Raw genomic sequence first — 24,083 nt, 5'->3', positions numbered from 1 at the left:
TTTCAAGATTTGAGGATTAGGGCATTAGTCTTTCTGCATGGCTGAGGAAGAGACATCATTGAGAATGTTTTTCCATCCTATTTTCAGGAGGTAGCATTCTGGTCTCTGTATGAAGACTGTGTGCTGGAGAGAACTGAAATGACATGAGTGATTTGGAAATTGGCCCTGATAGAGGCGAGTGTTGTTGCTCTTAGGGAGCCAGTCTGGGAGAGTCTTGCATACCAACGGATGCAGGGATCATGGGCAGCTAGGTGTGCAGACAGCCTCTCACCAGAAGGCTCCTACTCTCACTGTTAAAGCATACATTCTGCAAGTAGAAGGCGATGTAAAATTCTTCTCAATCTCTGAGATACAGTTCTGTGCAGTAACTCAGGCTACAGCAATTGCTATAGGCATTTAGATAAACCATTAAAGTCTTGCAATATCTTTGAGCACTGATTTTTTATTTTTATTTTTTCTTTTTAGGGGATATAATCAGGTAAATTGAGAAACTCATTTTGTAAATGCAGCTTTAGAATAACACTCCATTTCACCATGCCATTATGTATATCTGCTGTCAACAGTTTATTTTTTTTAATTTGAGTTTCTTAAGTTTGGAAGTTTTCTAAATCCTGATGCTTTAATGGAGGCTGTAGATGAAATATAATCCTCATCTATTCATAACCAGTCAAAAATAAACAATTTTTTTAAGCCATTAGAGCATACAAAGGAAAAGTTCATGAACCAATCATTTGGGACTTTTGGCAGACCATACGGAACTTTTCTAACAACTATTTATAAGGTCTTAATGTGTTTATTTTCACAATAAATCTGACTTATTGCTGGATGTGTTGGTTTCATAGTAAAATAAACATGGAAGATTACAAACATAACCTTTTGTAAAGTCTTCTGAAAGCCCGAGACCTAATTTAATAAATGTGATTTTCTCTATATTGCCTGGGAAATGCATTCCAACTCTGAGGAAAAAAAAAATAAACCCAAGCCCTTGGTTTAAATTACAAAATCAATTATCACTAACTTTACATTGTATCTGAGCCATTTGGCATGCTAAAAACTATATTAAAATTAATAGATTGATAATATAAATATTAATAAGGGATTAATGATAGAAGTGGTGTACCTTAGTGCTGGTAGTGAAGGGCGAGGTGGGAAGAAATGCTGTGTCTTAATAAATACACACAACTTCTTGTAGAGATTACAGAAGTAGGCTAAGCAAATTTAAACAATTTACTAACAGAGTTGCATATAGTTAAGCAGTTTTAAATTGCTCTGAATGCATTTACATTATGGCTTTTACTGGTTTAATTAGAAGAATTCAAGTCATCATGCCCTAAATCAGAATTTTAATGTAATTTTTCCAGTATTTTGTCCCTTGCCAATGCCAGGGATGAGCATCCTGTTTCACTAAAGTTGGTGGCTCCATTACCCATATTGTTGAGTCAGGATTTGGGCTCAGATGTATCCTAAAATTAATTTCCTTTCTGGAAGATTTGATAAAGAATAACTATTCCATAAAAGAAACTTCCTTGTTTTATACTGTGTCCTGAGAAAAGCTGTCTGATGTGTATGTGAATGTCCTCATTAGGCATGTAATTCCTAATTCTTTTTTGTGAATCCGTCTAAGCTCTTGACCTCAATGATATGTTTCAGTAATGAGACTGTAGAGGTTAATTACATATTGTGTTAAAATACTTCCTTTGACAGCTTTAAATGCATTGCTTTTGAACTTCATTAGATACTCCCTTATTCTTGTAGTATTAAAATGTATCACTACCAACTATCAAATAGACTTTTATGTTGGATTCATTATTTTATTTGTCCATTACTAAACAGGCTTCATCTTTTTCTTCTTCATAGCCAAGTCTCTTCATAATTCCATCAAATGCTTTAGCTTTCACATAATGAAAAAGTTACTTTATGTAAATTTTATTGCACGTCTTGTATGTCCAAACATATGGGTGGGAAATGAACTTGGACATGATTTGCTGTAATGCTGAACATCCAATGTCAGATAGACTGCTTTATATAACATAGCATTGTTTCAATATATAATTTATTTTCAAAAGGACTTGAATCATGGCCATAGAATGTGCTTTATGTGCACGCTTTGTTCTCAGATAGAAGCCTGCAGGATCTCAAACAATTAAAAAGAAGTTGTCATTCCAGTTGCTGAAACGCTGGTGCTTTGGGGATAGTTTGGGAATGGTTCCAAGGGACATGCCTGGGAGGGTGGACCTGGACAGCAGATTGTTTTTAAGAAAACATCCTTCTTCTGAGTGATTTTATGTAAAAGAAGAAAGAGACCATTGAAATCCATTAAAAATGCTTTGTATTTTTGGAAATGGGTTTTAGAGTTTAGAAAAAATGGACCAGCTGGACTAAGAATCTTAATACATTATACAGTAGATATCTGTTTTCTGGGTGACACTGCAGACATTTATAAATGCCAGAAATGTTGGTCTATGCCGGGGTGGTGTCGTCCCTGTTCCATCCCCCTTCCCCCTTCTCCCCCCCCCCCCCCCCCCCCAAAAAAAAGGGACAGGCTTCTGAAAATTTCTGATACTTCCTCCTATAATTACTGTCTTGTAGATCATTTATGAATATTTTGTCTTCCCAGTGAATCATTTAAGCCATGTTTGATTAGTTCAAAGGAAATAAGGTTATAACAATAAACATGATCATCACATTCCTCATTTTCTCTGAAAGTAATTAAGACTTTGCTGGCAAGAGTTCATGCTGTGATAGCCTATAAATCTTGTACAGATCCTTAAGTACTGGTGTCATAAATACATTACCTAAGAAAGTAGAAGCAGATTGGTTGGGAAGGAATTTTTTTTGTAGAGTCAGTATCATGAAGAGTCTGTGCCCAGTCAAATGCTCACTGTTTACAGAATTAGCTTAAAATGAACACTCCTTCTTCAAGAGCAATCTGAGTAGTTTTTGATTATTTAAATCTTGTTCTATTTAAGTTTTCTTTCAGTTGCTACTTTGTATTTCTGGTGTATTTCAAGTAGTTATATGACAACAATTTCTTTGACTGCATTGTGGTCTCTCAGAGGTCAGTGAGCTGATCCTGCAAATGATTATATATGGGTGAGCTTATACCCAGTCACTTTTTATATATATCCTTATGTATATATGAGCGTATATACATATATGTTCAGAACAGAAAAAAAAAAAGAAAAAAAATAAAAAAACAAAGAAGGTGTTTGCAAAGCACAAAAGATCTCCTGCCCTGACTGGAACCTTCTGGAAACTTCTGTGAGATAAATATAAAATATTTTTGTTGTTCTTGTACCTGGAAACTAGTCCTTGAGCCAAAAGTACACAAAGTACAAGAATACTTCCAGTTTAAATCTTATCAATACAAATGCTGAAGTTGTTCTGGATATCATCTTCTGTATTTTATTTATATGTAAAGGGACAGATTTATCAATATAGTAGAATGTTTTCATTCCTCATGTCTAGCCCTGTGATTTTGTAAAAGACTAGTACTACCCCAACTGGTTAGCAAATCAAGAGTAACAACTTAATCTAAATGTTGACAAAATGTTCCAGTTCTAGATGAATTGCAGTATTCTTCTGAAAAGAACTCACACATTGAAGATGCAATTGAATCACAAAAGTGGAAAATAAATCAAAGATCAAAATAGATTGTTTTTAATATCTTGCCAAGAGACAGAGTTTAAATCCTCTCCTGAAATTCACGCCCTGTTCAGAATCTACTGGTTTATGGAAATTATCTTTCTTGAATTACATAACTTTGCATGCTACATGTGTAGGTAGTATGTCAGGGAATTATTTTAAATGTATACCTCCTATATGATGTTGTTTTGGATCAGTCGCCCATACATTATACAGACTCAAAGTTAGTATGTTTATTTATATGTACTTCTACTCAAAATGAGAGTGAAACCTTCATTTAGAAAAACAGACAGAACAAACAAACCCACCTCACCTGTCAACATCTTTGACACTTTTTTTAATAGCAACATTTTTTTTGGTAAACAAGTGTGTTGTAATTATGAAAAAATACATATATAGTTGCAAGTAAAATATAAATTTGATGATGATGAGTGTTGCTGGATTTTAACTTTTAAATGTTGACAGGTATTTTTGAAGACTGTGTAAGAACATTGCCATTATAGCTTTTTTAAAAACAAAACAAAACAAAACTATTTTGCTTACTATGCTAGTTTCATTTCTCTTAAATTTAAAATGGTTGGAATAACGTCTGATGTTCATTTCAGTTTATATACTGCTTGTCAGGAAGGTCGTTCTCCACTTACTTTCATCAAATCAGGATCAACCTCTTAGTTTTCGGTCCTCATGGATATATGTGCTTAAAAAAAAAAGAGGAAAAGAAGTGAAAAAAGTCAGGCCTGAATGCTTGCCTACATACAGTTCTATTCAAATGAAATGTCTGTTGAACAAACTCCACTACAATTTTGTTTTCTTTTTAGGACAGTTCTCCAGTTAATGAGTCTAACTTGCAAGCAATAGCAAACTTTTCTTATATTTATTTGTGTTTATAATTCATTTTTTTAGGTAAACGCGTAATTACTAAAGTATTGTCTTTGATTTGCACATAGTTCTTCATAATTGCATTTTAGAAGGAAATGATCCTTGTTTTCTTTATGTGAAAAACATATATTGACAGATGAGCATGTAATCTCTGTGAAAAATGTTTTGTTAAATCATTAACACTAGGTTGTTTGTCTCTTGAATCAACGACCTTTTGATGGTAACAGAGATTTCACTGTGACAGTTTTTAATATTCTTCTTTTCCCATTAGGACAAGGAGCAACAGTTTTAAAGCAGCCTCTGTTTCACTTTGATATGAATAGATAAATTGTCAAAGCTGCCAACAAGAAAGCTTCCGTATTATGCAGTATGTTGTAAGCAACACTGCATACAGTGTTCTTGCTGGTAAACACAAACTGTGCACATTTAGTTGTGCAGCTCAGTTCTCATCCTTCAGCTGAATTTAATGAGCTACAACACTGTGATGAGATTTTGGAGAATTGGGTTAGTGTGTGCTGAGTGGGAGACAGATAGGGGATGACATATTTTCTGAGTTGCCCTTTCCCACCACTCATCTGCAGAAGGGAAGGGGTAAGGATGGAATATATGCATAGTGCTTATTGTTCCACAGGAAGACACTGTTCTCCAGAATTAATTCTTTTTAAAATACTTTAACTGGGAAAGAAAATACAAAATCATATTTAGCTTTATGCCACATGTCTTTTTTGAAAGTTAGAAGAATGATTTGTTTTCAAAGTCTTGCCTGCAGCATTTCTTAGGGATATTTCACTGTGCCATTATTTCCTAGACATTTGAGCTGCAGTCCCAAGCACATACCTTAGCTCTGTGAGCATGTGTCACATTAATTATGCTCTCAGCTCTGGTTTGCTACCACTGTCTTGTTTGGTTTTTGCTTACTGGTTTGAAGAGGAAGTTGGTTCTAGTCCTGGCCTATTTTGAAGCCATCTGAAAACAGCTAAAAACAAGCTAAATCACAGCCAAATGGGTAGTAAATAATACATACAACCCTTAAACAGGAAATTTAGCAGCTTGGTAGCTGAGGAAGTCACTAAGGCTCCCATCAGCAGCAAGATATAGTGGAGTTAACAGCTCTCAGCACTATCGTGCATAGAGCACCAGTATCTAGCTTTTGAAGTGTAATTCTCATCTATTCTTTGGAGACCTAAACTCTTTGTGCAGCAAATGGGGAGAATTAGGTGTCTAAAAATGAGGATCCATCTTTCCATCATGCAAAGGGCCTAAAAAGGCACTCAGTAGCTTACAAAAATACTGAGGCCTGACATTATTTTTTTCCTGAGTAACCCTAATAACTCAGGCTCCTAGTGAAGCCTTTGTGGGACTGGGATTTGCAGCTGAATACTTCTGAAGATTCTCCTTTTTAAAAGCATAACTAACTCAATGTTTTCTTTTGAAACCTGGTCATAAGAGAAAGTAAAGGGCACTTATGCTCCTTACCAGCCTGGTGGCTAGAGTAGCTGCTTGGGAAGAGAAAGCCTCATGTTCAGCTGAGAGCAGCATGCATTTGCTACCTCTGAGAGAAAGGCTTTAACTAGGATGTGGGTCTGTCTGCAGTGGAGTTGTGCCAATATGTAGTCGAGTGTTTAAAATTTATGGGACCAAGAAGAAGAGAACAGAAGCAGTCAAGTGCCAAGGGTATTTCATCAACAAGGAGAAAATGGGTTTTGCTATAAACATTAATTTGATAATACACAGAAATACTGTTCTGGGGAACAGAGGCTTTTCTCTGCTTCTTCATCTCCTGTGCATCTTAAATGTAGCTATGCCTCCCTTTTGGGCAAGGACTGCACTGAAACAATGTCTTCCATTTCCCGAGCTCTAATCACTAAGTTATTGTAGAAAAGATGGATAGCAACACCACCTCATCCTTTTGTAGTGCTCTGGGATGCTGTGCTGTGTTTTGTGTCTGTGGCCATGCTGACTACATCCCATTAACCGGGCTAGCCCTTAGGAGATCCTTAGTGTGGGCATATCCCAACTGCAAATCCTAAAAAAGCTTTTCTATGAGACCAACTCCATCTCTGTGCATGGGGAAGTTGAAAAGTGAAGTCTAAGTAAGGTATCTGTAGCAGCCATGCAGACATGTGGGAAGTGAAAAGAGGGCTGTGAGCTGCTCTCTGGGACTTAGTACCTATATTCCACTGCAGTTTGGCTTCAGATGGCCTAAGTGCTTTTTTGGAGCTGGGCCAGTAATTTTACCATCATGCTTTTGGTGGCCAGAGTACATTACTCTTTCTGAGTTTGATACGCTTTGAGTATTTTAAAGTGTTCAGCATGATTTCAGCCGTTCAAGACAATTGATGGAAGATAGAACTATCAGGTTCTGCTTCTTATTTCAGTAATGTTTGTACTGCAGTTTGTGAGTGTTTTACATGATTTGACTGGCTGTGTCCCTGAATTCTTTACTAATACTTCTGGTAAAAATGTAACAGATTTATGTCTTAGTATTGGCTAAGTGAAAATAACCTACAAAAGGAAGAATCAAGCCTCCAAAGAGCGACATGTGCAATATTTATTGAGTTCTCTGGCAGCTGTTGCTAATCTGTTGAGGTGAGTTATTTTAGGCCTTTATAAAGTTAAAGTTCTTAGGAAAAAAAAGATGAATTGGAAATTTGATATCAAACTTTGGGAACACAAATAATGATTTGTTAACAATTAATAGTTAATTATTACAAAAGTTATCATTACAATTATTACAAAAATTTAAATATTAATAATAGTTAACAATTACATAAAATTACTTCATCATCATGAATGACAGAGTTGTTGGTAAGGTTCCAGCTGAGAAGGTATGAGGTAGCTTGGAAAAATGGCAATTTAAGAAAGGAAATGGTATGTTGAAACGGCATTGTTTTTTCTTTAATAAATTTTTCCTAAAGCAAGAAAGATTGTAATGTTTTTCAACACGGAGAGAGACACAGCAGGGTCAGGTTTTGTTTTTTGATAAGAGAATTAGTCACTGCAGAGAGGTGCTTTTGCAGAAGTCCAGTACAGAACTGCAAATTGTGTACTAAACTGTAAATATTTTTTCAATAAAGGATATAATTTTGTAATCAAAACAACATAAAATAATAATCATCACAGTGCTTTCTAAGTTATCCATAGATTAATGTTTTTCTGTTGGGTACACTATTTGTGACTTTGTAGTCCAAATTAGGAAAGCCTCATCTGTGAAAGCTTCTCTTCATGAAGAGATGCAGGAGATCCTTTGAATATATGGTTTAAAATTACTTCATCAGTACTTAAATAATCATTGAAAATTGTACGTAGTATGTAATTGAAATAACTTGGCAGAGTTCACCATACCAATATAGTTTACTGGTGCAACTGTTATCTTCATGCTCCTTATGTCTGTCATATAAATGACTATATAAAGGCAAAAATGTCTTGTTTATATTACATTAATTATCCTCATATCTAAACAGCTCATAGCAGGACTACAGAAAAGATCATGATTATTCTGTTTCTGTTTAATTAGAATGATATTTTCAAGTGATGTTCATAATCCACAATTCAATCATTTATTCTACTTCATAAAAATATTACGAAACTTTTTAAATTTTTGATTAAAAATCATTTAGGTCATAGTCTAGTCCTGTGATTTCTTTTGTGAATCAGTACTGGACTCAGTACTTTTTAAAAAGGCTAAACATATTTCCTAAAATAAATTTGGGAAAATCACCACTGATTAAAAGTGAGTGAATTGTTGAGGAAGAGCGTTGTGTTAGACAACTGTAGATATGAGAAAAAGGTCATCATTTTCACATAACTTCTGATGTCAAGAATGAAAAGGATCCTTCCCAGGTGGTAAGTCTGTGCTAGGCACCTATACAATTAAATACCATTCTAGTTCAGCTGTAACTCTATTAGACAATAATATTACAATAATATTGCTACTATTCTAGGGTAGCAATAATTTAGATATGTTTCTTAGATGGAACAGTTCTTATTATGAAAAACTCTTTTTATGTACCTCTGAAAATGTGGGAGTATACAAACACCAGTATTTTGGGGGAGTTTTGCCTGGGCAATTGCTCTTATGTCATCATTTCAATACCGTGTAAATAATAATTTTTGCTTGTAAAGTCGAATAAACTATATTTGTATACAATCTTGTATTGTCTACTAAGGTGATACGTGCTACAGCACAGTTGTGAATAGATTTATAAGGGCATTGGACAACAGAAAAATTACATGACATGATCTATATAAAATTCAGTGTTAGTAGTCAGAAATGACAGGAATATAAAGTAAACTAACTTATTAAGTTAGTTCATAGAGCAGTTTAAATTATGGATCATATGTTCGCTGCAGTGTTTTTTTTGTTTTTATTTTTGTTTGGTTTTAGTTTATGTAACAACTTAAGTTTAGATGTATTTCAGGAGTTCACTTAATTGAATTTATGAGTATCTAGGCTCCTGTTTCCCATTAGGACCACAAATAGTCCAGTTAGCCTGATGTGCAGTCAGCCATCTCAGCTGTATGATATACTCATCTGATGTTTTATATAGTGTTGTCATTAAGTTAACACATGATTTGTGTCAGATGCTGTCATCCTTAAAGAAGATGTCTCAAGCACAGATTTATAGATACATGTGTTAAAATAGCCACCATAAAGCTCCTTTGCTGCCACCAAAGTTTCTTCCTGAAAACTTACAGCACTAGCAGCACTGAAACACATTAACTGTGTTTGTTTCTTTGTAGGGAAATAGGTGTAGGATTTATCACATAAAGGCATGATTCTGGGCTTTAAAGTGAGATGTCTGCTGTTGATTAAGAAACACGTTTCTGTTCTCAGTATAGTGCATGTGCTATAGTTTGAAATGCAATCCTTAATCCACTCCCACAACTAACTGAAAACAAAATAACCTGTTAGGAAACCAGCATGGCACAGTTGGCTAGGCAGGGAGCAGAGAAATCTGACTGTGGCTTCCCAGAGCACCTGTCAGGTTTTCTGCCCCCTTCATGCCTGGACTAGGTTTGAACAAATAAAATTAACTATTTGTGGGACAGAATAGTAGGGCCCCTGACCTGGTGCAGGAAGACTGTGGAAACAAAGCATTGTCTCTGAGGGGCTGGGAAAGAGGTGATGAGAAGCATGTAGAAGAGATGCCATGGAGGATTGTATAAAATAGCATGCTAGGAAAAGAAGTTTTATTATTGTATCCATTGAGAAGGATGGCAAAAAGGAATTGACATCTAGTTGAGCAAGCATATATCATTGTTCAACAGTAATTATCACCAACAATATTCTATTTATCCCTATTCATTTTTCTTGCTTCCTTTCTAGTGTCCTCCTTTTTTCTTCAGAGTGGTTGAACAGGATAATCATTAACCCTTGTTTCTGTAGGAGAAGACAATTCTTCATGCCTTCTTATTGGCACACATGGTTGGTTTTTTAACTTTAAATTTCTCTTAGTTTTTACCAAAGCCGCAGTTTATGGCTTTTATAACAACAGAGGTTTCTGGAGAGGGATTCCTAGACTAGTCTTTCACCAAGATTTAATTCCTCAGAGCTAAACTCCTTGTAGAGAGTTCTCCTATATTATGCATTAAACAAAGTCTTATTTTACTATTGAACAGCTGTAAATTTTCAAGATTTCTGTGCAAGTCATGTTCTTTCTAACAATAGCTGAATTGGTTATTTTGTTTGAATGTTTTTGTTTGTTTGTCTGTTTGCTTGCCTTTTCTGGAAAAGGCTTCCTGATCTAGGTGGGATATGTCTGGGTATTGCCCCAATAGAGGGATTGCCCCAGTAAATAGGAATAAGTGTTTTGAGCACACTCATTCCTGAAGGTGCCTATTGCAGAGTTCTCCCAGCTCCCCCAAGATTGTATACGTAAACAGTGACTATGTTCTCTGTGATACTTCCATTTAAATTCTTATTCTACTAATGCAGTACATTAATAGTAAACAGGCAGAAAGATGGCGTCTCTTCTTGACGTTTTATAATTGAATCACCTTATTTTCTGAAGTTTTCTATTTTTGTGTTATGAGGTCATTACAATAAAAAAGCATTGTAGGAAAGATGCTCTTTATTTTATTGATTTACATGAGTAGTGACCTACCTTATTTTTGGCTCAATACTACTCTAAGTTGATATGTCATCTGCAGGTACTTGTATTTCCTTTACTTATTTTAAGCCATGGAAGAAAATATGTTTCTGAAGTTCAAATTGAAATTCAGTGAAGAATTGCTTATGTTCTTTTAAGTCTACTTCCCTTGGCATCTGTTGCCTCTGACCTTCCAGTCTGGCTTTAGTCCTGTGGAACTGGTCCACAGTCCACATATCTCTGGTTCTTGTGGTGTTTTCCAGGAGAAGCAAAAATATATATGAACAGTTGTATATGTTGGGAATTTGAATATTGAGCTGAATTTGCTCTGCTTGAAAGCAGACGGGGGAAAACAAACTGGAAAAACTTAAATGATTTTTCTTTGTTAGAAACTGCATTTCATTTTGAATTATCTGTAACAAAATACTAAACTAAGGGTACTTGACAAAATTCTTTGCATCCTCATCCCATATTCTGATATATTTAGAATGAAACTAGGGATTTAAAAAGTAGTTTTCGAATATCTACGTATAGAAAAATATATAAACAAAATATATGTACACTGACAATCTATCCTGCTTTACTATACCTTTTACTTACTTTTCCATCTTTGACATACTGCTCCCTTGGTTTGTATGCTCTCAGCTTTATATTCTTGCTCTATGGTTATTAAAATGAAATACATAATAACATTCTGTGGGCCACTTTGAGCGAGCAAACTGCTGTAGAGTTTATATCTCTGCTTTGCTTCAGCTGCCATTATTGACATTTTGTTTAACATTTTTAGGCTTGTTCCTAAATAAAGAGTAAATGCCAAATTACCACAGCACATTTGATGTGAATGAGTCATCATCCTTAAATTAAAAAAAAAGAAAAGTGATGACTGTTCAGTTGCTTTATAGGTCATTGTTGCCATCCCAAGTGACTGGTTTGAAATTTCCAGTAATTCACTAGTACCTTGAGTAGCCAGCAGTGTTTTTTTATTATTATTATTTTTGGTTTTTAGTTAGTTAGTTTGTTTGTTTGTTTTTTGTCCAGTCCTTAGGGAGTATTGTTTTAGGTAATCCAACCATTGTAGCCTCTGTGTCTGCAAAGGCACAACTATTCTCCATATTCCTGTGCATGTTTATTTTCATTATCTTGTAGAAATAATATTAAATATATATATATATCATTGTATCTTGAAACTTAGCTGCAACACAACCATATTTTTTTTTCAGATTCTGGAAAGTAGATTAAAATCCACTGTCTTCATAAAAAAAACTGTAAACAAAGCAAGAGCTCTGGACTTTTGTAGGAGCACTGTGTGCTTTAGTTTTTGATGGTGATACCTGCCTGTTTCTTGGTCTACAGTGTAATACCAGCAATTCAGTTGCCAACAATGGAGATGAAAATAATTTTTGATGATATCCAGGCTGTCAGAGTGTCACTACTGTGACTGGAGGATATGTGCTAAATGCGGTCTTTCGTTATTGGCTGTGCCTCTTTCCCACCACCATGACGTTTTAAAAGAGAATCTCTTTTAACTGTCCCAAGTCTGCATTCATTTCTTGGGCAAAAGTACCATTTAGTTTAGCTGGAGTATTTAGCATGAGAAAGAAGTGGAAGATGTGACCTTATATTTTTTGCTGTTGTTGTTGTTTCATAGTAGTATGCAAAATGTGGAAAGTCAGTCATATTTCATTGGTATTTGGCATCTGCTCAACAACTGATTGCTCTTCTCAGAGCTTTTTTGGAAAGTTTGCAGCACCATAATGACAGCTTTCTAAACACAGATGTCCTCTTGGTACAACCTATAATTTTTTATGAAAGATGTATCGATGTCAGGAATTTGAACGAAGTACTGGAATTAGTTGAACATTCTTGTTATGAATATGTATTGAAAATATCTACAGTATATATATATATTGTAAGTTGGGGAAAGAGCTTGCAGTGTCTGAAGGCATAGACTATGATACAAAATAGCTAAGCTTTCAGGATGTGATATAAGAAAAAAAAAAATGTTTCTTTTGTAAATGCACTTAATATGTTTTAATATTTTTCCCGCTATCTTTTATGTTGTACAAGTGCGTACAACTTGACGGATCAAGAATCTCAAAGACACATTTAGATAATCAGGGATTTGGCTACAGAAGATGTCTAATAGCTCAGAGGCCAGGAGTAGCTATGAAATGTTCTTGTAAAGCCCCATCAGTAGCCTCTTCCTCGTTTCATCTACATCTCAGCTAAGCCATCAGGAACTGAGTATTCAAACACAGATTTCCCCTCCTTAAGTCAGTTGCTTTGTTGAGGTAACTCCTCTTAAATGTAATTAGTAATTACAAGTCCGTTCAAAGATTAATGTGTAAGATGATAAACTCACAGTAACTTGTGATAGTAGTAGTAAAAGACAGGATATTTTTAGTAAAAGAATTCTCAGTACTTACCTGTGGGGGCATTATTTACCTATACATACAAATTATCTACATACATGTAGACAGGGCCTAATGGTTAGTATAATACTTGTAAGTTCAGACTTGAAGAAAAAAGGAAACTCTCCTTTATTAACCATTGAGATTTTAAATAATGATAACAAGGTCCATTCTGTGTTCTTTTTCTAGTCAAGCTTACGTGATATCAGGGTGCCATACAGCAAATACCTCTAGCAACTAAGAAAATTAGGGGAATATACTTAATATTGTAGTATTTTACTTTTTTCTTTTTTTTTTTTTTTTTTTTTTTTTTTCCTGCAGCTGTGCAGCCTTGATATAAATATTGCAGTTGTTTTGACTATAGCTAACTTTATGTAGCTTCCATCTATCTGTAATTGTAAAAGGCTTTGATTTATTTTCAGGTCATGCCACTAGATTTTGGGTCATGCCACACCACTAATAACACGTCATTCAGATTCAGAATAGATACTTTTAAGTTAGAATGCTCCATCAGAAATGATGCAAAACCATAACTGTTAGTTATAAATGCTTTCTTTTTAGGTTTTAACTGGGTCATACTGTGATGATTCACTGTTATGATACTTTTTTTTTTTTCTCTTTTCTTTTACTTTTGGTTGACAATAAAATCACTTGCATGGTATACATGCATGTGTGCCTGTGTGTGGCCCAAGCTGAGCTGCTGCTTGGCATGCCTTGGATCATGACCTTTTGCCAAACCTCAGCAGTAGCTCTTGGGGAAAAAATGTAAACATACAACCAAATTCACCCTGGTTGCTTTATTTAGCTTAGTGAAAGTTGATACTCATTGTTTCAATGCAAAAAACTCTTTCCTAAATTAGAAAATAGGAGATGGTAATTATAATATTTCAATAAAATTAATTATGTAAAAAATACAAGTGGGAGGAAAGATAAAAGGTTCTTCTAATGTAAAAATAAATACAGCAAGTAACATGTGTGATCATTTTATTTATATATTTTAGTCACATTTTAGTCCTCCAAGGATGACAAGGAAGGAAACACCTATTTTGTTAGGCCAGAAGTATATGGAAACATTATAGAATAATGCTAATTACTAAGAAAGTACCAAGATTGTGGGTACTACAATTGTAATCATCTACAATTTTCTGAGAATATCCTTAGAGATATCTTAGAATATCCTCTTTTTAGAATGACCTAGGTAATTTAAGTGTAATTTCCAAAATATGAAGGCCAAATGTCCTTGTCTGGGACAGTGCAACTGATGAACACTTTTCCTTGAAATAGTCTTGCTTCTACTAACATTAAATGAGACATTTTTATTCCTGTAGAAGATAGTTTAAGGTTAGGCTGTTTTTTCCTATGTGGTTACAAGTTATGGAGAAACAGAGCAGAGTTTCCATAAACTGGAACATAGAACATTTCTGTAAATGGGAGACCTTTGTCTACGTGGTTGTTTTGACTGGCATTAAAACTTACCTGCCAACAGTCTGCCACTCATTGATTCCTTTATGTTTGTTGTGTGTTGTTGACAGTGTTGGTTATAAGAGATCTAATTCACTCCATCTAATTACAACTTGCAGAGCATTTAGATGAGCTGGCGGTTAACAGACAATGTGTGTAATTGGTGTAAAGATTAAAATTGTCAGTTTCCCCTGCCTGAAATGTGGATATTTGCTCTGAACTATGCCTCTAAGTAGTTTTTCAGATGGATCCCTGTGTGAAGCATGAAATAAAGTAGCACAGATCCAAAAGGTCTATGTTATCAGGCTGTTTGTTATTGTCATTTTTTTGTTTTGTTTTATTTTGGTTTGTTTGTCTTTTAAGTTCCAATAATACAGAAGTTCAGATAATGAGAACAGTGTCCTTTCCTTCTTTTCTATGTGACTTTTCTACAAACCAAAGAAATATCTTTGACTTCTCTGACCTCCTTTAGCATACTGCATAAGGAAAAGGGTCTGCATTTAATTCTTGAGGATATTGTCGGTAGTGCTGCCTAGAGAAGTCTAAGCCCTGATGTTTGGCGTGAACAGAATGAGAGTAGACCAGATGAATATTTGAAGGTCTATTTAAAAAAAAAAAAAAAAGGTTTTGAGAACTTTTGGCTCATGTAGTGAATAATTTCCTAAACTATCAAAGGAAAACACACTGACATATACTCACATACACTCACATCAATAAACTCTTGTCTTTGCAAGCTTATTGGACTCTGGAGAAGAGACTGCAAAAGTTTTGTACAAGTCGTTTGTTTAGGAAAAGGTATGGAAAATTCTGAGTTAGATGTTTGGAGGAATGATCACGAATGTCATGATGATGAAATATCATCAACTGTATTTCACGTCTGATTAGATCAGCAACTGTCGCTTTCATCCAAATCCAGCAGGAGGAGACAAAGCAAGCAAGAAAACTGCTTTGCCTGGATTAGGGAGTAGGGCAGAGTACCCACAGGAGGATGGCTGCAGTCCCTCTTTCCTCTTTGTTGTCTGTGGAGTTGTTGTGTTCTTTGTCAGACTGTCCATAAGAACCAGCGCAAGCACTAGGTTTGTCATCTGTGCTGTTGCCTTTGTGGTACTTACTGATTTCCAGGAGAAAGAAAAGAGTTTGGACCTATGCACCGATGGGCTGAGGTCAACTGCATGTGTAAAGTTGTCATAGAGTGTGCATCTCACCATCAAGGTCCTTCCCAAGCTTTTGCTCCTTTCTGGCACATTTATCTGGGCCCTGAACAGCTGCTTTCCTTTTACTTTCCCCTCTCAAGTGCCATCTTTTCTGTTGCTGCCTCTGGCTCATAGCGTTCTTTGCTTGCCACTCTGGGAAATTTTATGGGCTTTTTCCGAGACCCAGTAGTAACAGGGAAAAGGGAGCACTTCTGGGTTTTATGCTTTCTACTGGCTTAGCATCCAGTGTTGTCATGTAAATAATGCTTATTATTTACATGTCATGTAAATAATGCTTACCTATGCTATGTAATGCATATATTTAAAATATGTATACATCTGTAGATATATATGCACATGTTCATGCATCACTTTTTAAAAGTTACACCAGTACTTGAAAAGTGTGATATTGCATTTTTAATATTTTCTTACAACATCCATTGTACTTGTGTTGTACTCAGATTAGCATATTTTATTGGGATTGAATGATTAATGAATAATGATTTATTAATAAAAACAGCAACAGAAATAAAAGGAACTGTGGAATATCAAACAAGCTAAGATAATCAAAACATCAAACAAGCTAAGGTAAAAACAGTAAGAAACAACCACTGTTTTTTTGGAGAGGCTATAAAGTTTTCTAAATTGTTTCATAGCTTTATGAATCCTTGTTACTTCATTTTAAGTACTTAATCACAAACACTGTAAACAAGTAAACATGTATGGTCTGCAGTACTTACATGTATGTATTAGAAAGACTCAAAGCACAACTTATTGTTCCATTTAAGTTTTAAATATTTAGCTCCCTTCCTACCTTTCTCCTTTTTTTTTTTTTTTTTTTTTTTTTTCCAGTAGTGTCACAAGATCAGGTGCAGCATATACTTGGTTTCTGTCAGCTGTGCTTTTGATAGCCCTGCATTTCTTATAGGCAAGACAGAACTTGTACATAAGTAATCTGAATGTCTTTTCACCTTCTTAAGGGGTTTGAGTGTTACATGATTCAAGCTGAAAGCTGAACTTGACCTTTAATAGTCTGAGATCTCTGCTAGGGACATATCACTCATCAGCATCATCACTAAAATGGATCTGATCCAGAAGTTTTTGAACTGTATTAAAAATTGCAAAAATGATAAACAAAATAAATATATATATATATTTATTATTAGGAACTATTTGGACTTTCACATTAAAATTTATCTTAATGTAAGCTAAATATTTATGATAAAATCTTGCCCTATTGAATGTAATCACACCTAGTGGAACTACAATTTCACCCAGTGTGCATTTTATTTACAATAAAGTAAATAGTCATAAATAAGGTGACTCACACAGCTGCTGATACATCCATCCTTTGGCAGTCAAGCAGTTGCTGGTATGTGCTGTAATATGCTGGAAGTGGCCAGTCAGAGAAACAATACTGATATTATTGCACACCAGTCATTCCCTATGAATTGTAAATTGTCAGAAGATGAACACTGACTCTACAAGAATTTACAGCGTTCATCTCCTAGGCCTGCTTATCTAATTGCACTGAAGGCATTTCTTCAGAGTTCACATCATGAAGAGTCCTGAGACAATTCAGTAGTAAATCTCTGCGGGGACTGAATTGAGAGCAATGTCATGGCCCCAAGCACTGTGCCAAGAGCAGATGAGATTGCTAATGCCAGTGAAATATTCTTTATCTGCACAACAACTGATCCTCTGGATTGTCACCAAGTACAAAATGAAGCACCTATCTGCCAAATATGAAAATTTGCTTATATTTCAGGACAGAAACTTGACCTATCTGTTTATGTCTCATGTGCCAGCTGCTTTGCCTACATTAGGTGAAAATGAGAAATTTATTAAGTGTTAAGTGCATAGCACAATGAATAAGCAAACTAAAAGTCCCTTGTTTTGCCGACTATTTTATTCACTCATTGATTAAAACATTTTTTCCTTGGGCAAGAGTGGCTGGTAAGCTTGTTTTGAAAATTACAAATAGGAGAATAATTAAAAACATTTTGTTTAGCACCTAATCTTCACTTTCTTACTTAGAAAAATAAGTTTTCATAAACTGCAAATGATGTAATGCTTTTGGTGTTATTATTTACAATTTTTTAAATTTTTTTTTATTTTTTTTTTTAATGACAGACAACGGTTAGAATTGCATTACATTTCTCACTCGGTATGTACAGCAGTAATACAGTAGGTAAAGTGATAATTAATTGCTCCTCCTATTTTGTCTTTCTAGAGATCTGAAGAATAATTTGATTAGCACAATTGAGCCAGGGGCCTTCAATGGACTTTCAGAGCTGAAGCGCCTGTAAGTATTAATTCCATTTGAATTATTCTGAAAATTGCATTTGTATCAACATTTCTATCCTTGGGCAACTCAAATATGCCAACAAGCATATTAATAACATAAGGACACTGGCTGTAGAATAGAAAATTACACACTATACTTTTTACATTTACCATGATTTTTTTTTCTTTCCCTTCTTCCCCCTGCCCCCCTCCCCCCTTTTTTCCCCATTTAAATATGTTTGCTCTTCAATAAATATCCTAAAGAGTACATCTACAAACAAACCTAATTAGAAGAATTAAAACAAACCTTGATTTAGCAGACAAGATGTCACTTTAGACATTCATTGGAACTAAAACTAAGTGGTGTAAGTAAGCGTAAACATTACTTTTTTTTCTATATTTTTTTTTTTCATAATGTAAGATTTACTTATTTTTATCACAGGCCAGTTCTGTAAAATAAGTTCCTAGAAAGGAAACTTTATTTGTTTCAGAATTTGTCTACAATCTTCTTATCTCTCACATTGACTTTGCTTGATATTTTTTTTTATTAGTAGTATTTATTCATTATTTTTTTAATTATTATTTTTAAGGAAAGAGACTTATATAATTTATCTCCTGTCCATCATTCTTGCATTCTTGCACTGAAAATCTTATCAAAGTGCTTTCAGAAGTACTGCTTGATTACTAAGCAATATTTGTAAGAACTTATCAAAGTTACTACATGTCATTGAGGTGGGGCTTTTCATTTTAAATTAACAAGGGCTAAAGCCTCTGTAATTTTTCTCACCTTGAAGAACAGGTGAGAAGAACCAAGAATCCTCTTTATAATTTTCCAAGTGAATGCATCCAAGTGGCCATGTACTTGCTGAGAAGGCTGACAGAGGTCTGCCTAGCCATCATGTATGCTGTCTCATGTGTGAAGAGACCTGTGAGAAAACATTATTTTAGAGGAATGCTAAGATTTAAATGAGGAGTAATGCAAATCTACAGGAAAACAAATTTATGGATCATTCTGCTTTCTTGCTCTGAGGTTAAATTCTCGAATTGCATGCTGTAATTAAAAGACTTCCAGCTCTGATCACACACCTAGCAGTGAGTTTTAGTGTTTGATCAAAAGACACGATACATATGAAGTCAGAGCAGAATATGCTTTTTTTTTTTTTTTTTTTTTTTAAATGCCATAAAAAAAATGAAGTTGAAACTTTCTTGCTCACTCTGTATATAGGGATAACAACAAAATGAAGTGATCAAAATGAGCTCTAATTATTGCTTTGGCCGTATAGTCTAATAACACAACCCTGACCTCTGGTGGGAAAATCGTGAAACCTGTACAAGTCCTGGGTTGCACATTTGAAGACTGCACAGGTGAAGCCTTAGGTCAGCTACCAAAGTCCAAGAAGGTGAAGTCATTAGGCTTTGGGAAAAGTGAGATTAAATTTCTCTTCTGTAAACAAGGGATGGCTATGTTGCGATGTCTCATGCTAAATCTAAAAAGAAAAAGCAAAACAACAACAACAACAAAACATTTTTTCTGGTATGAGCAAGTAACACTGGGAACAACTGAGAGACAATGAGTTGATTAATTACAAGATTTTCAAATTTCATACAAATCATTTTTTCATGGTAAAAAAAACAAAAAAACAACAACACAAATAAATCTCTGCACTCTGTTGTGCAGAGTAACAGACAATTGAGCAAAAGCAATAAATAGTGTAAACTCTTGTTGAATGCTGAATACAATCATTACTTTATGACTGTACTTTACACTCATATCCTCTTATTTCACATATAAAATATAAATGATTCCGTGAAAAGTAGAATTTGATGTAAATGGGCAATTGCAGGAGATACAACTATGGCAAGTCAGGCAGATAAACTGCAGGCTGTCAACATCAAAATGTTCTCTGTGAATAATTCGGATAACTCTTATAATTTGTATTTGAATGAAAAACTGAATTATTTCAAGGGTTTACGCAAAAAGGTACACAGAAAATTGTAGAAAATTGAAAATTTATGAAGCACTAGAATTACTGCACTTGGTTATTCAACAGGGGAGAGTCTTGGTTTCTCTAGCATCAATTTTACAAGTCAACATTATTAAACCGAATGTCTTTCTCCTGAAAAGGAACACCAGTTTTGTACATTATGAATTGAATTATACCTAATATAATATGTATTATTCTGGAAGAACGCGCAAGAAGCAGTCTTTTCTTTTTGCTTTAAAAAGCAGGTTCTACAATATAGGGACTTCAGCCACGTACATGTTACTGTGAAAATAACACTGAAAAAGGCTTTGAGAAGAGGATATGTACATAGCCTTTTGCTTTGTTAAAAATACTATTTTGCTGTGTCATGTGTTGAGAAATACGTACTTATTTTGATTAGTGTAGGTAAAATTTACTCTTCCTACCCAAATTATGCTCCACACTGTGATGCATTTCTTCTGTATGTGTTCAAACTTTGCTTAGGCCAAAAGAAAGTCACCCAACTGAGAATTCTGGGTGAGTTCTTGTTTACTGTGTATCTGTTCTAAAAGAAAGATAAATATATGTGTTTGCCTTAAGTTTGCATGTTTAAGTCTTCTATGTAGCTTTTATTAGGAAAATTTAAAGAATAACTACTAATATGCAATTAATGCACTATATTGTTATCCAGATTATTTTCTTCAGCTGTTGTCTACTTAATGTCCCTGATTAGCATTTAAGAAATATTTCCATTCTAATGCAATGTTTCATCGTTTAATTGCACAACAGTATATTCTTTGTCTGAAGCCTTCTGAATTCTGAAGGCAAATTCTGAAGAAATTGCCTTTTCATACTAGCTGATTGGATATGTCTCCATGAAAGCACCAACTGGATTTATCTTTATTCTCCTGTTTTGATTTTTGTGTTCTCATATAGCAATAGAAAAATAGGGAATCCGCACAATGCAACAAAGGACTTAGAAGACTACCTCTGGTTCTTTAACAAAAATAAATTCATAATGTTCAGATAAATTTTAATGTTTTTAAAGATCTATAATCATTTAAAATCCTTACATAAGTGAAATTATATACATATATAAAAAACTTGATAAGAAGGAATACTATAGTCAAAGTTGAAAATCAAACATTTGAAAATTAAATGTTATTTCAGAATACTCCAAGGGCAGTATTTCCATTGTTATCATTGTTTATACCTATTTTTATCTCCTTTCTAGAAGGATTCTATGCATTTTGTTGTATGTATGAGTTGTACAGAAAACATTCACTCACCTTTCTGTAGACAGGAGGTACAGAACATAATGCTTTGTATGATTTGTAGTCTGAGACAGACATAGTATTTGTCTTAGAAGAGTTTGTCAAGTACTTAGCAAGACTGACCTTACTAGCTAAAACTTTAATTGCCCCCTGGCTTATGTGATTTCTTCAGCAAGAAATGATGTCTATGATTTGAGGCATTAGTAAACAGTAAAAGTGTCAATCTTGGTTAAATGTTGCATACAATAAAATGCAGAACATAACATTTTTCACTGGTAAACAAACAGGTGCAAGTAAATTTGATATGGCAAATTATTTTAAAGATAATTTATTTATTTATTTATTTGTTACATAAAATTTATTTATTTATTTATTTGTTACATTAAAACACATTTTAATGCAATTAGTTTAAATTGGAGTGCATTATGTTTAATTGTGCAATATTGCTTAATAACATTTATTTAAAATTGTGAAAGCTGTTTAATTCAATTAAAAATTCTAATTCCTCTAATTTCTTAGGCATTAAAATTAGAGACTCTATGTAGTTATGTGGATGTGTACACAAACAACACAGAACTAATGTTTCACCATTATTATTATTTTTTAATTTCAGAGATCTCTCAAATAACAGAATTGGTTGCCTAACACCAGAAATGTTTGTTGGACTTAACAGTCTTCATAAATTGTGAGTATAATACCATTCTTGTTTTAAACAGGAGAAATCCATACTGTTACATGGCCTACCTGAATACAGTTGGCAATAAACTTACATTACATCAAAATTAATTTAATATAGTCTTCCTATGAAAACAAAGAGTCTCTGCTGAGCCCATGATTGTAATTACTTGACATTTTGAGGTTTCTATTTCTATTTGTAAATGTAAAATCTATCGGAACTCCAAAGAATTAAATTGAACATATTTCATTTTCACATTGTAAAGAGACTGAATGTGACATTTGTGTTTGCATGTTTTGGAAACAAATAAAGGTCAAGCAAAAAAATGATGATTCACAAAGTTGGGACTTACACTGGTTAGAAAGTTTTAGGTTGGATGTTAGGAAGAACTTCTTTACCGAAAGGGTTGTTAGACACTGGAACAGGCTGCCCAGGGAAGTGGTGGAGTCCCCATCCCTGGAAGTCTTTAAAAGATGTTTAGATGTAGAGCTTAGGGATATGGTTTAGTGGGGACTGTTAGTGTTAGGTCAGAGGTTGGACTCGATGATCTTGAGGTCTCTTCCAACCTAGAAATTCTGTGAAAAAATTCTGTGAAAATGGATATATTGCTCCTTCTATCCATTAGAGATCAATTAGAATGTTATATATATTTTTTGTTCCTAAAAAGTATTACAGAAGAATGTAAGTAAACAGAAGAAAAAATATGTAAAGTATCAGTTAAATCTGGAATATCAGGATAGTTCTGACTGCTTCAGAAATATCAAATTTAGACTGTCCATTTAAGGTATTGTATTGTGCGTATTTTTTGTCATGGTACTTTCTAAGTCACTAATCTATCACATACAACTGCCCTAGAACATGCAATCAATTTGCATACCCATAAGCATGTCAGAGAGCATGTGTGATCAATAGATTTTCAGGTTATTATAGAAGGAGCCATCAGAAAAAAAATAAGATTATGATAGTATACCCAGGATGTTCAGTTTTAGAGAGAATCAGATGACTTGGAGGAAGGGATAAAATGTGCAATGGCCAAGTTTGCTAAAGATATAAAGATATAAGTTAATCGGAGCATTAGGTTGATTTTTGAATTAATCAGGGTAAAGGTTGATTTTGTGGAAGGACAGAAGTAATGGACAGGACTCCGTGACTTCACAGTAAAAAGGGAGATGAAAAAGGGAGATGAAATTTAGGTAAACATTAAGTGATTCGAGGGAGGAAAAAAGACCAACAGTATGTTCTGGACTAACCATTAAAACTCATGAAAGATGTTTAGAGATTATAGTGCATGATGCCATGTAAACATCTGTTCAGTATCTCTTAAAAAATTAATAATAATAATTAGGCCATATTATTAAAGGATGTGAGAACAAATAAGAGAACACGCATTCTACTACTCAAAAGCCAACAACCCACACTTTAAATAACATGGGCAACTCCAGTCTGCTCAGCTCAAAAAGATGAACAAAACTAGAAAAGGTTCATGGGAAAGAAAAAAAAGAAGAAAAAAGAAAAAAAAAAAAGGTGAGAGCTGTGGCACAGTATAGGGAAATACTAGGAATAAATAACTTGGTTGCAAATTTCCTGGATGGGAAAGGGACAACTGAAAGGAAAGGGAGTATGATACAAGACTGTAAAATTCTGAATAACATACAGAGACAAACAGCAACCAATTTTTTATCATCTCTCACAGTACAGAAAAAACTGTGAGGTAAATGCGGGGCAGCAGAGGGGATTTGTTTTGATTTTATTTTAACAAAAGACTAAGCTGTGGAACATGGAACATTTTGCTGCAGGATGCTGTTAAAATTTTTACATGAAGTCAAGGGACTACGGACGTTATAAAATAAAAATCCCTGCAAGGTTACTGAATTTATAGAAGCCCTATCTTGTTCAGGAAAATAGTAGGTCTCAAATATTTGAAGGCTGAAAAAATAAATGGAGGAAATAGTATTTTGTTATACACTTGTCTCAACAGGATACATTGACAGGATCCTGGTTTAAAAGGCCAGACCCAGGAGGGCTTTGTATTTTTATCCATATCTACCTTCATTCAGGAATGGGAAATCAGTCCTGTCCTGTGTCATAGTATGGTACAAATGTCATACTTTATTTCTTCCTCCCCAGTCAGTTATGGCTTTTCCTCAGAAAAACAGGGAAATCTTCTCTTTCTAGAAAGATCTGCCACAAGGTCAAGATGAC

General features: G+C 34.4%; 1 protein-coding gene across 5 annotated transcripts in view; it reads left to right on the top strand.

Annotated features, from left to right (window-relative positions):
• Positions 1–24,083, top strand: part of ADGRA1 (adhesion G protein-coupled receptor A1) — a 277,097-nt gene that overhangs the window by 83,530 nt on the left and 169,484 nt on the right. For all 5 annotated transcript variants that reach the window (XM_068688179.1, XM_068688176.1, XM_068688175.1 and 2 more), the window contains exons 3-4: positions 17,915–17,986; positions 21,819–21,890. In XM_068688179.1, the coding sequence (XP_068544280.1) occupies positions 21,859–21,890 (32 nt within the window). In that variant the 5' untranslated portion in view covers positions 17,915–17,986; positions 21,819–21,858. The remainder of the gene's footprint in view (positions 1–17,914; positions 17,987–21,818; positions 21,891–24,083) is intronic.

The sequence above is a fragment of the Anas acuta genome, chromosome 7 (assembly GCF_963932015.1).
Source record: "Anas acuta chromosome 7, bAnaAcu1.1, whole genome shotgun sequence".
In the NCBI taxonomy this organism is placed as follows: domain Eukaryota; kingdom Metazoa; phylum Chordata; class Aves; order Anseriformes; family Anatidae; genus Anas; species Anas acuta.
This window is presented reverse-complemented; position numbering and strand designations above follow the sequence as displayed.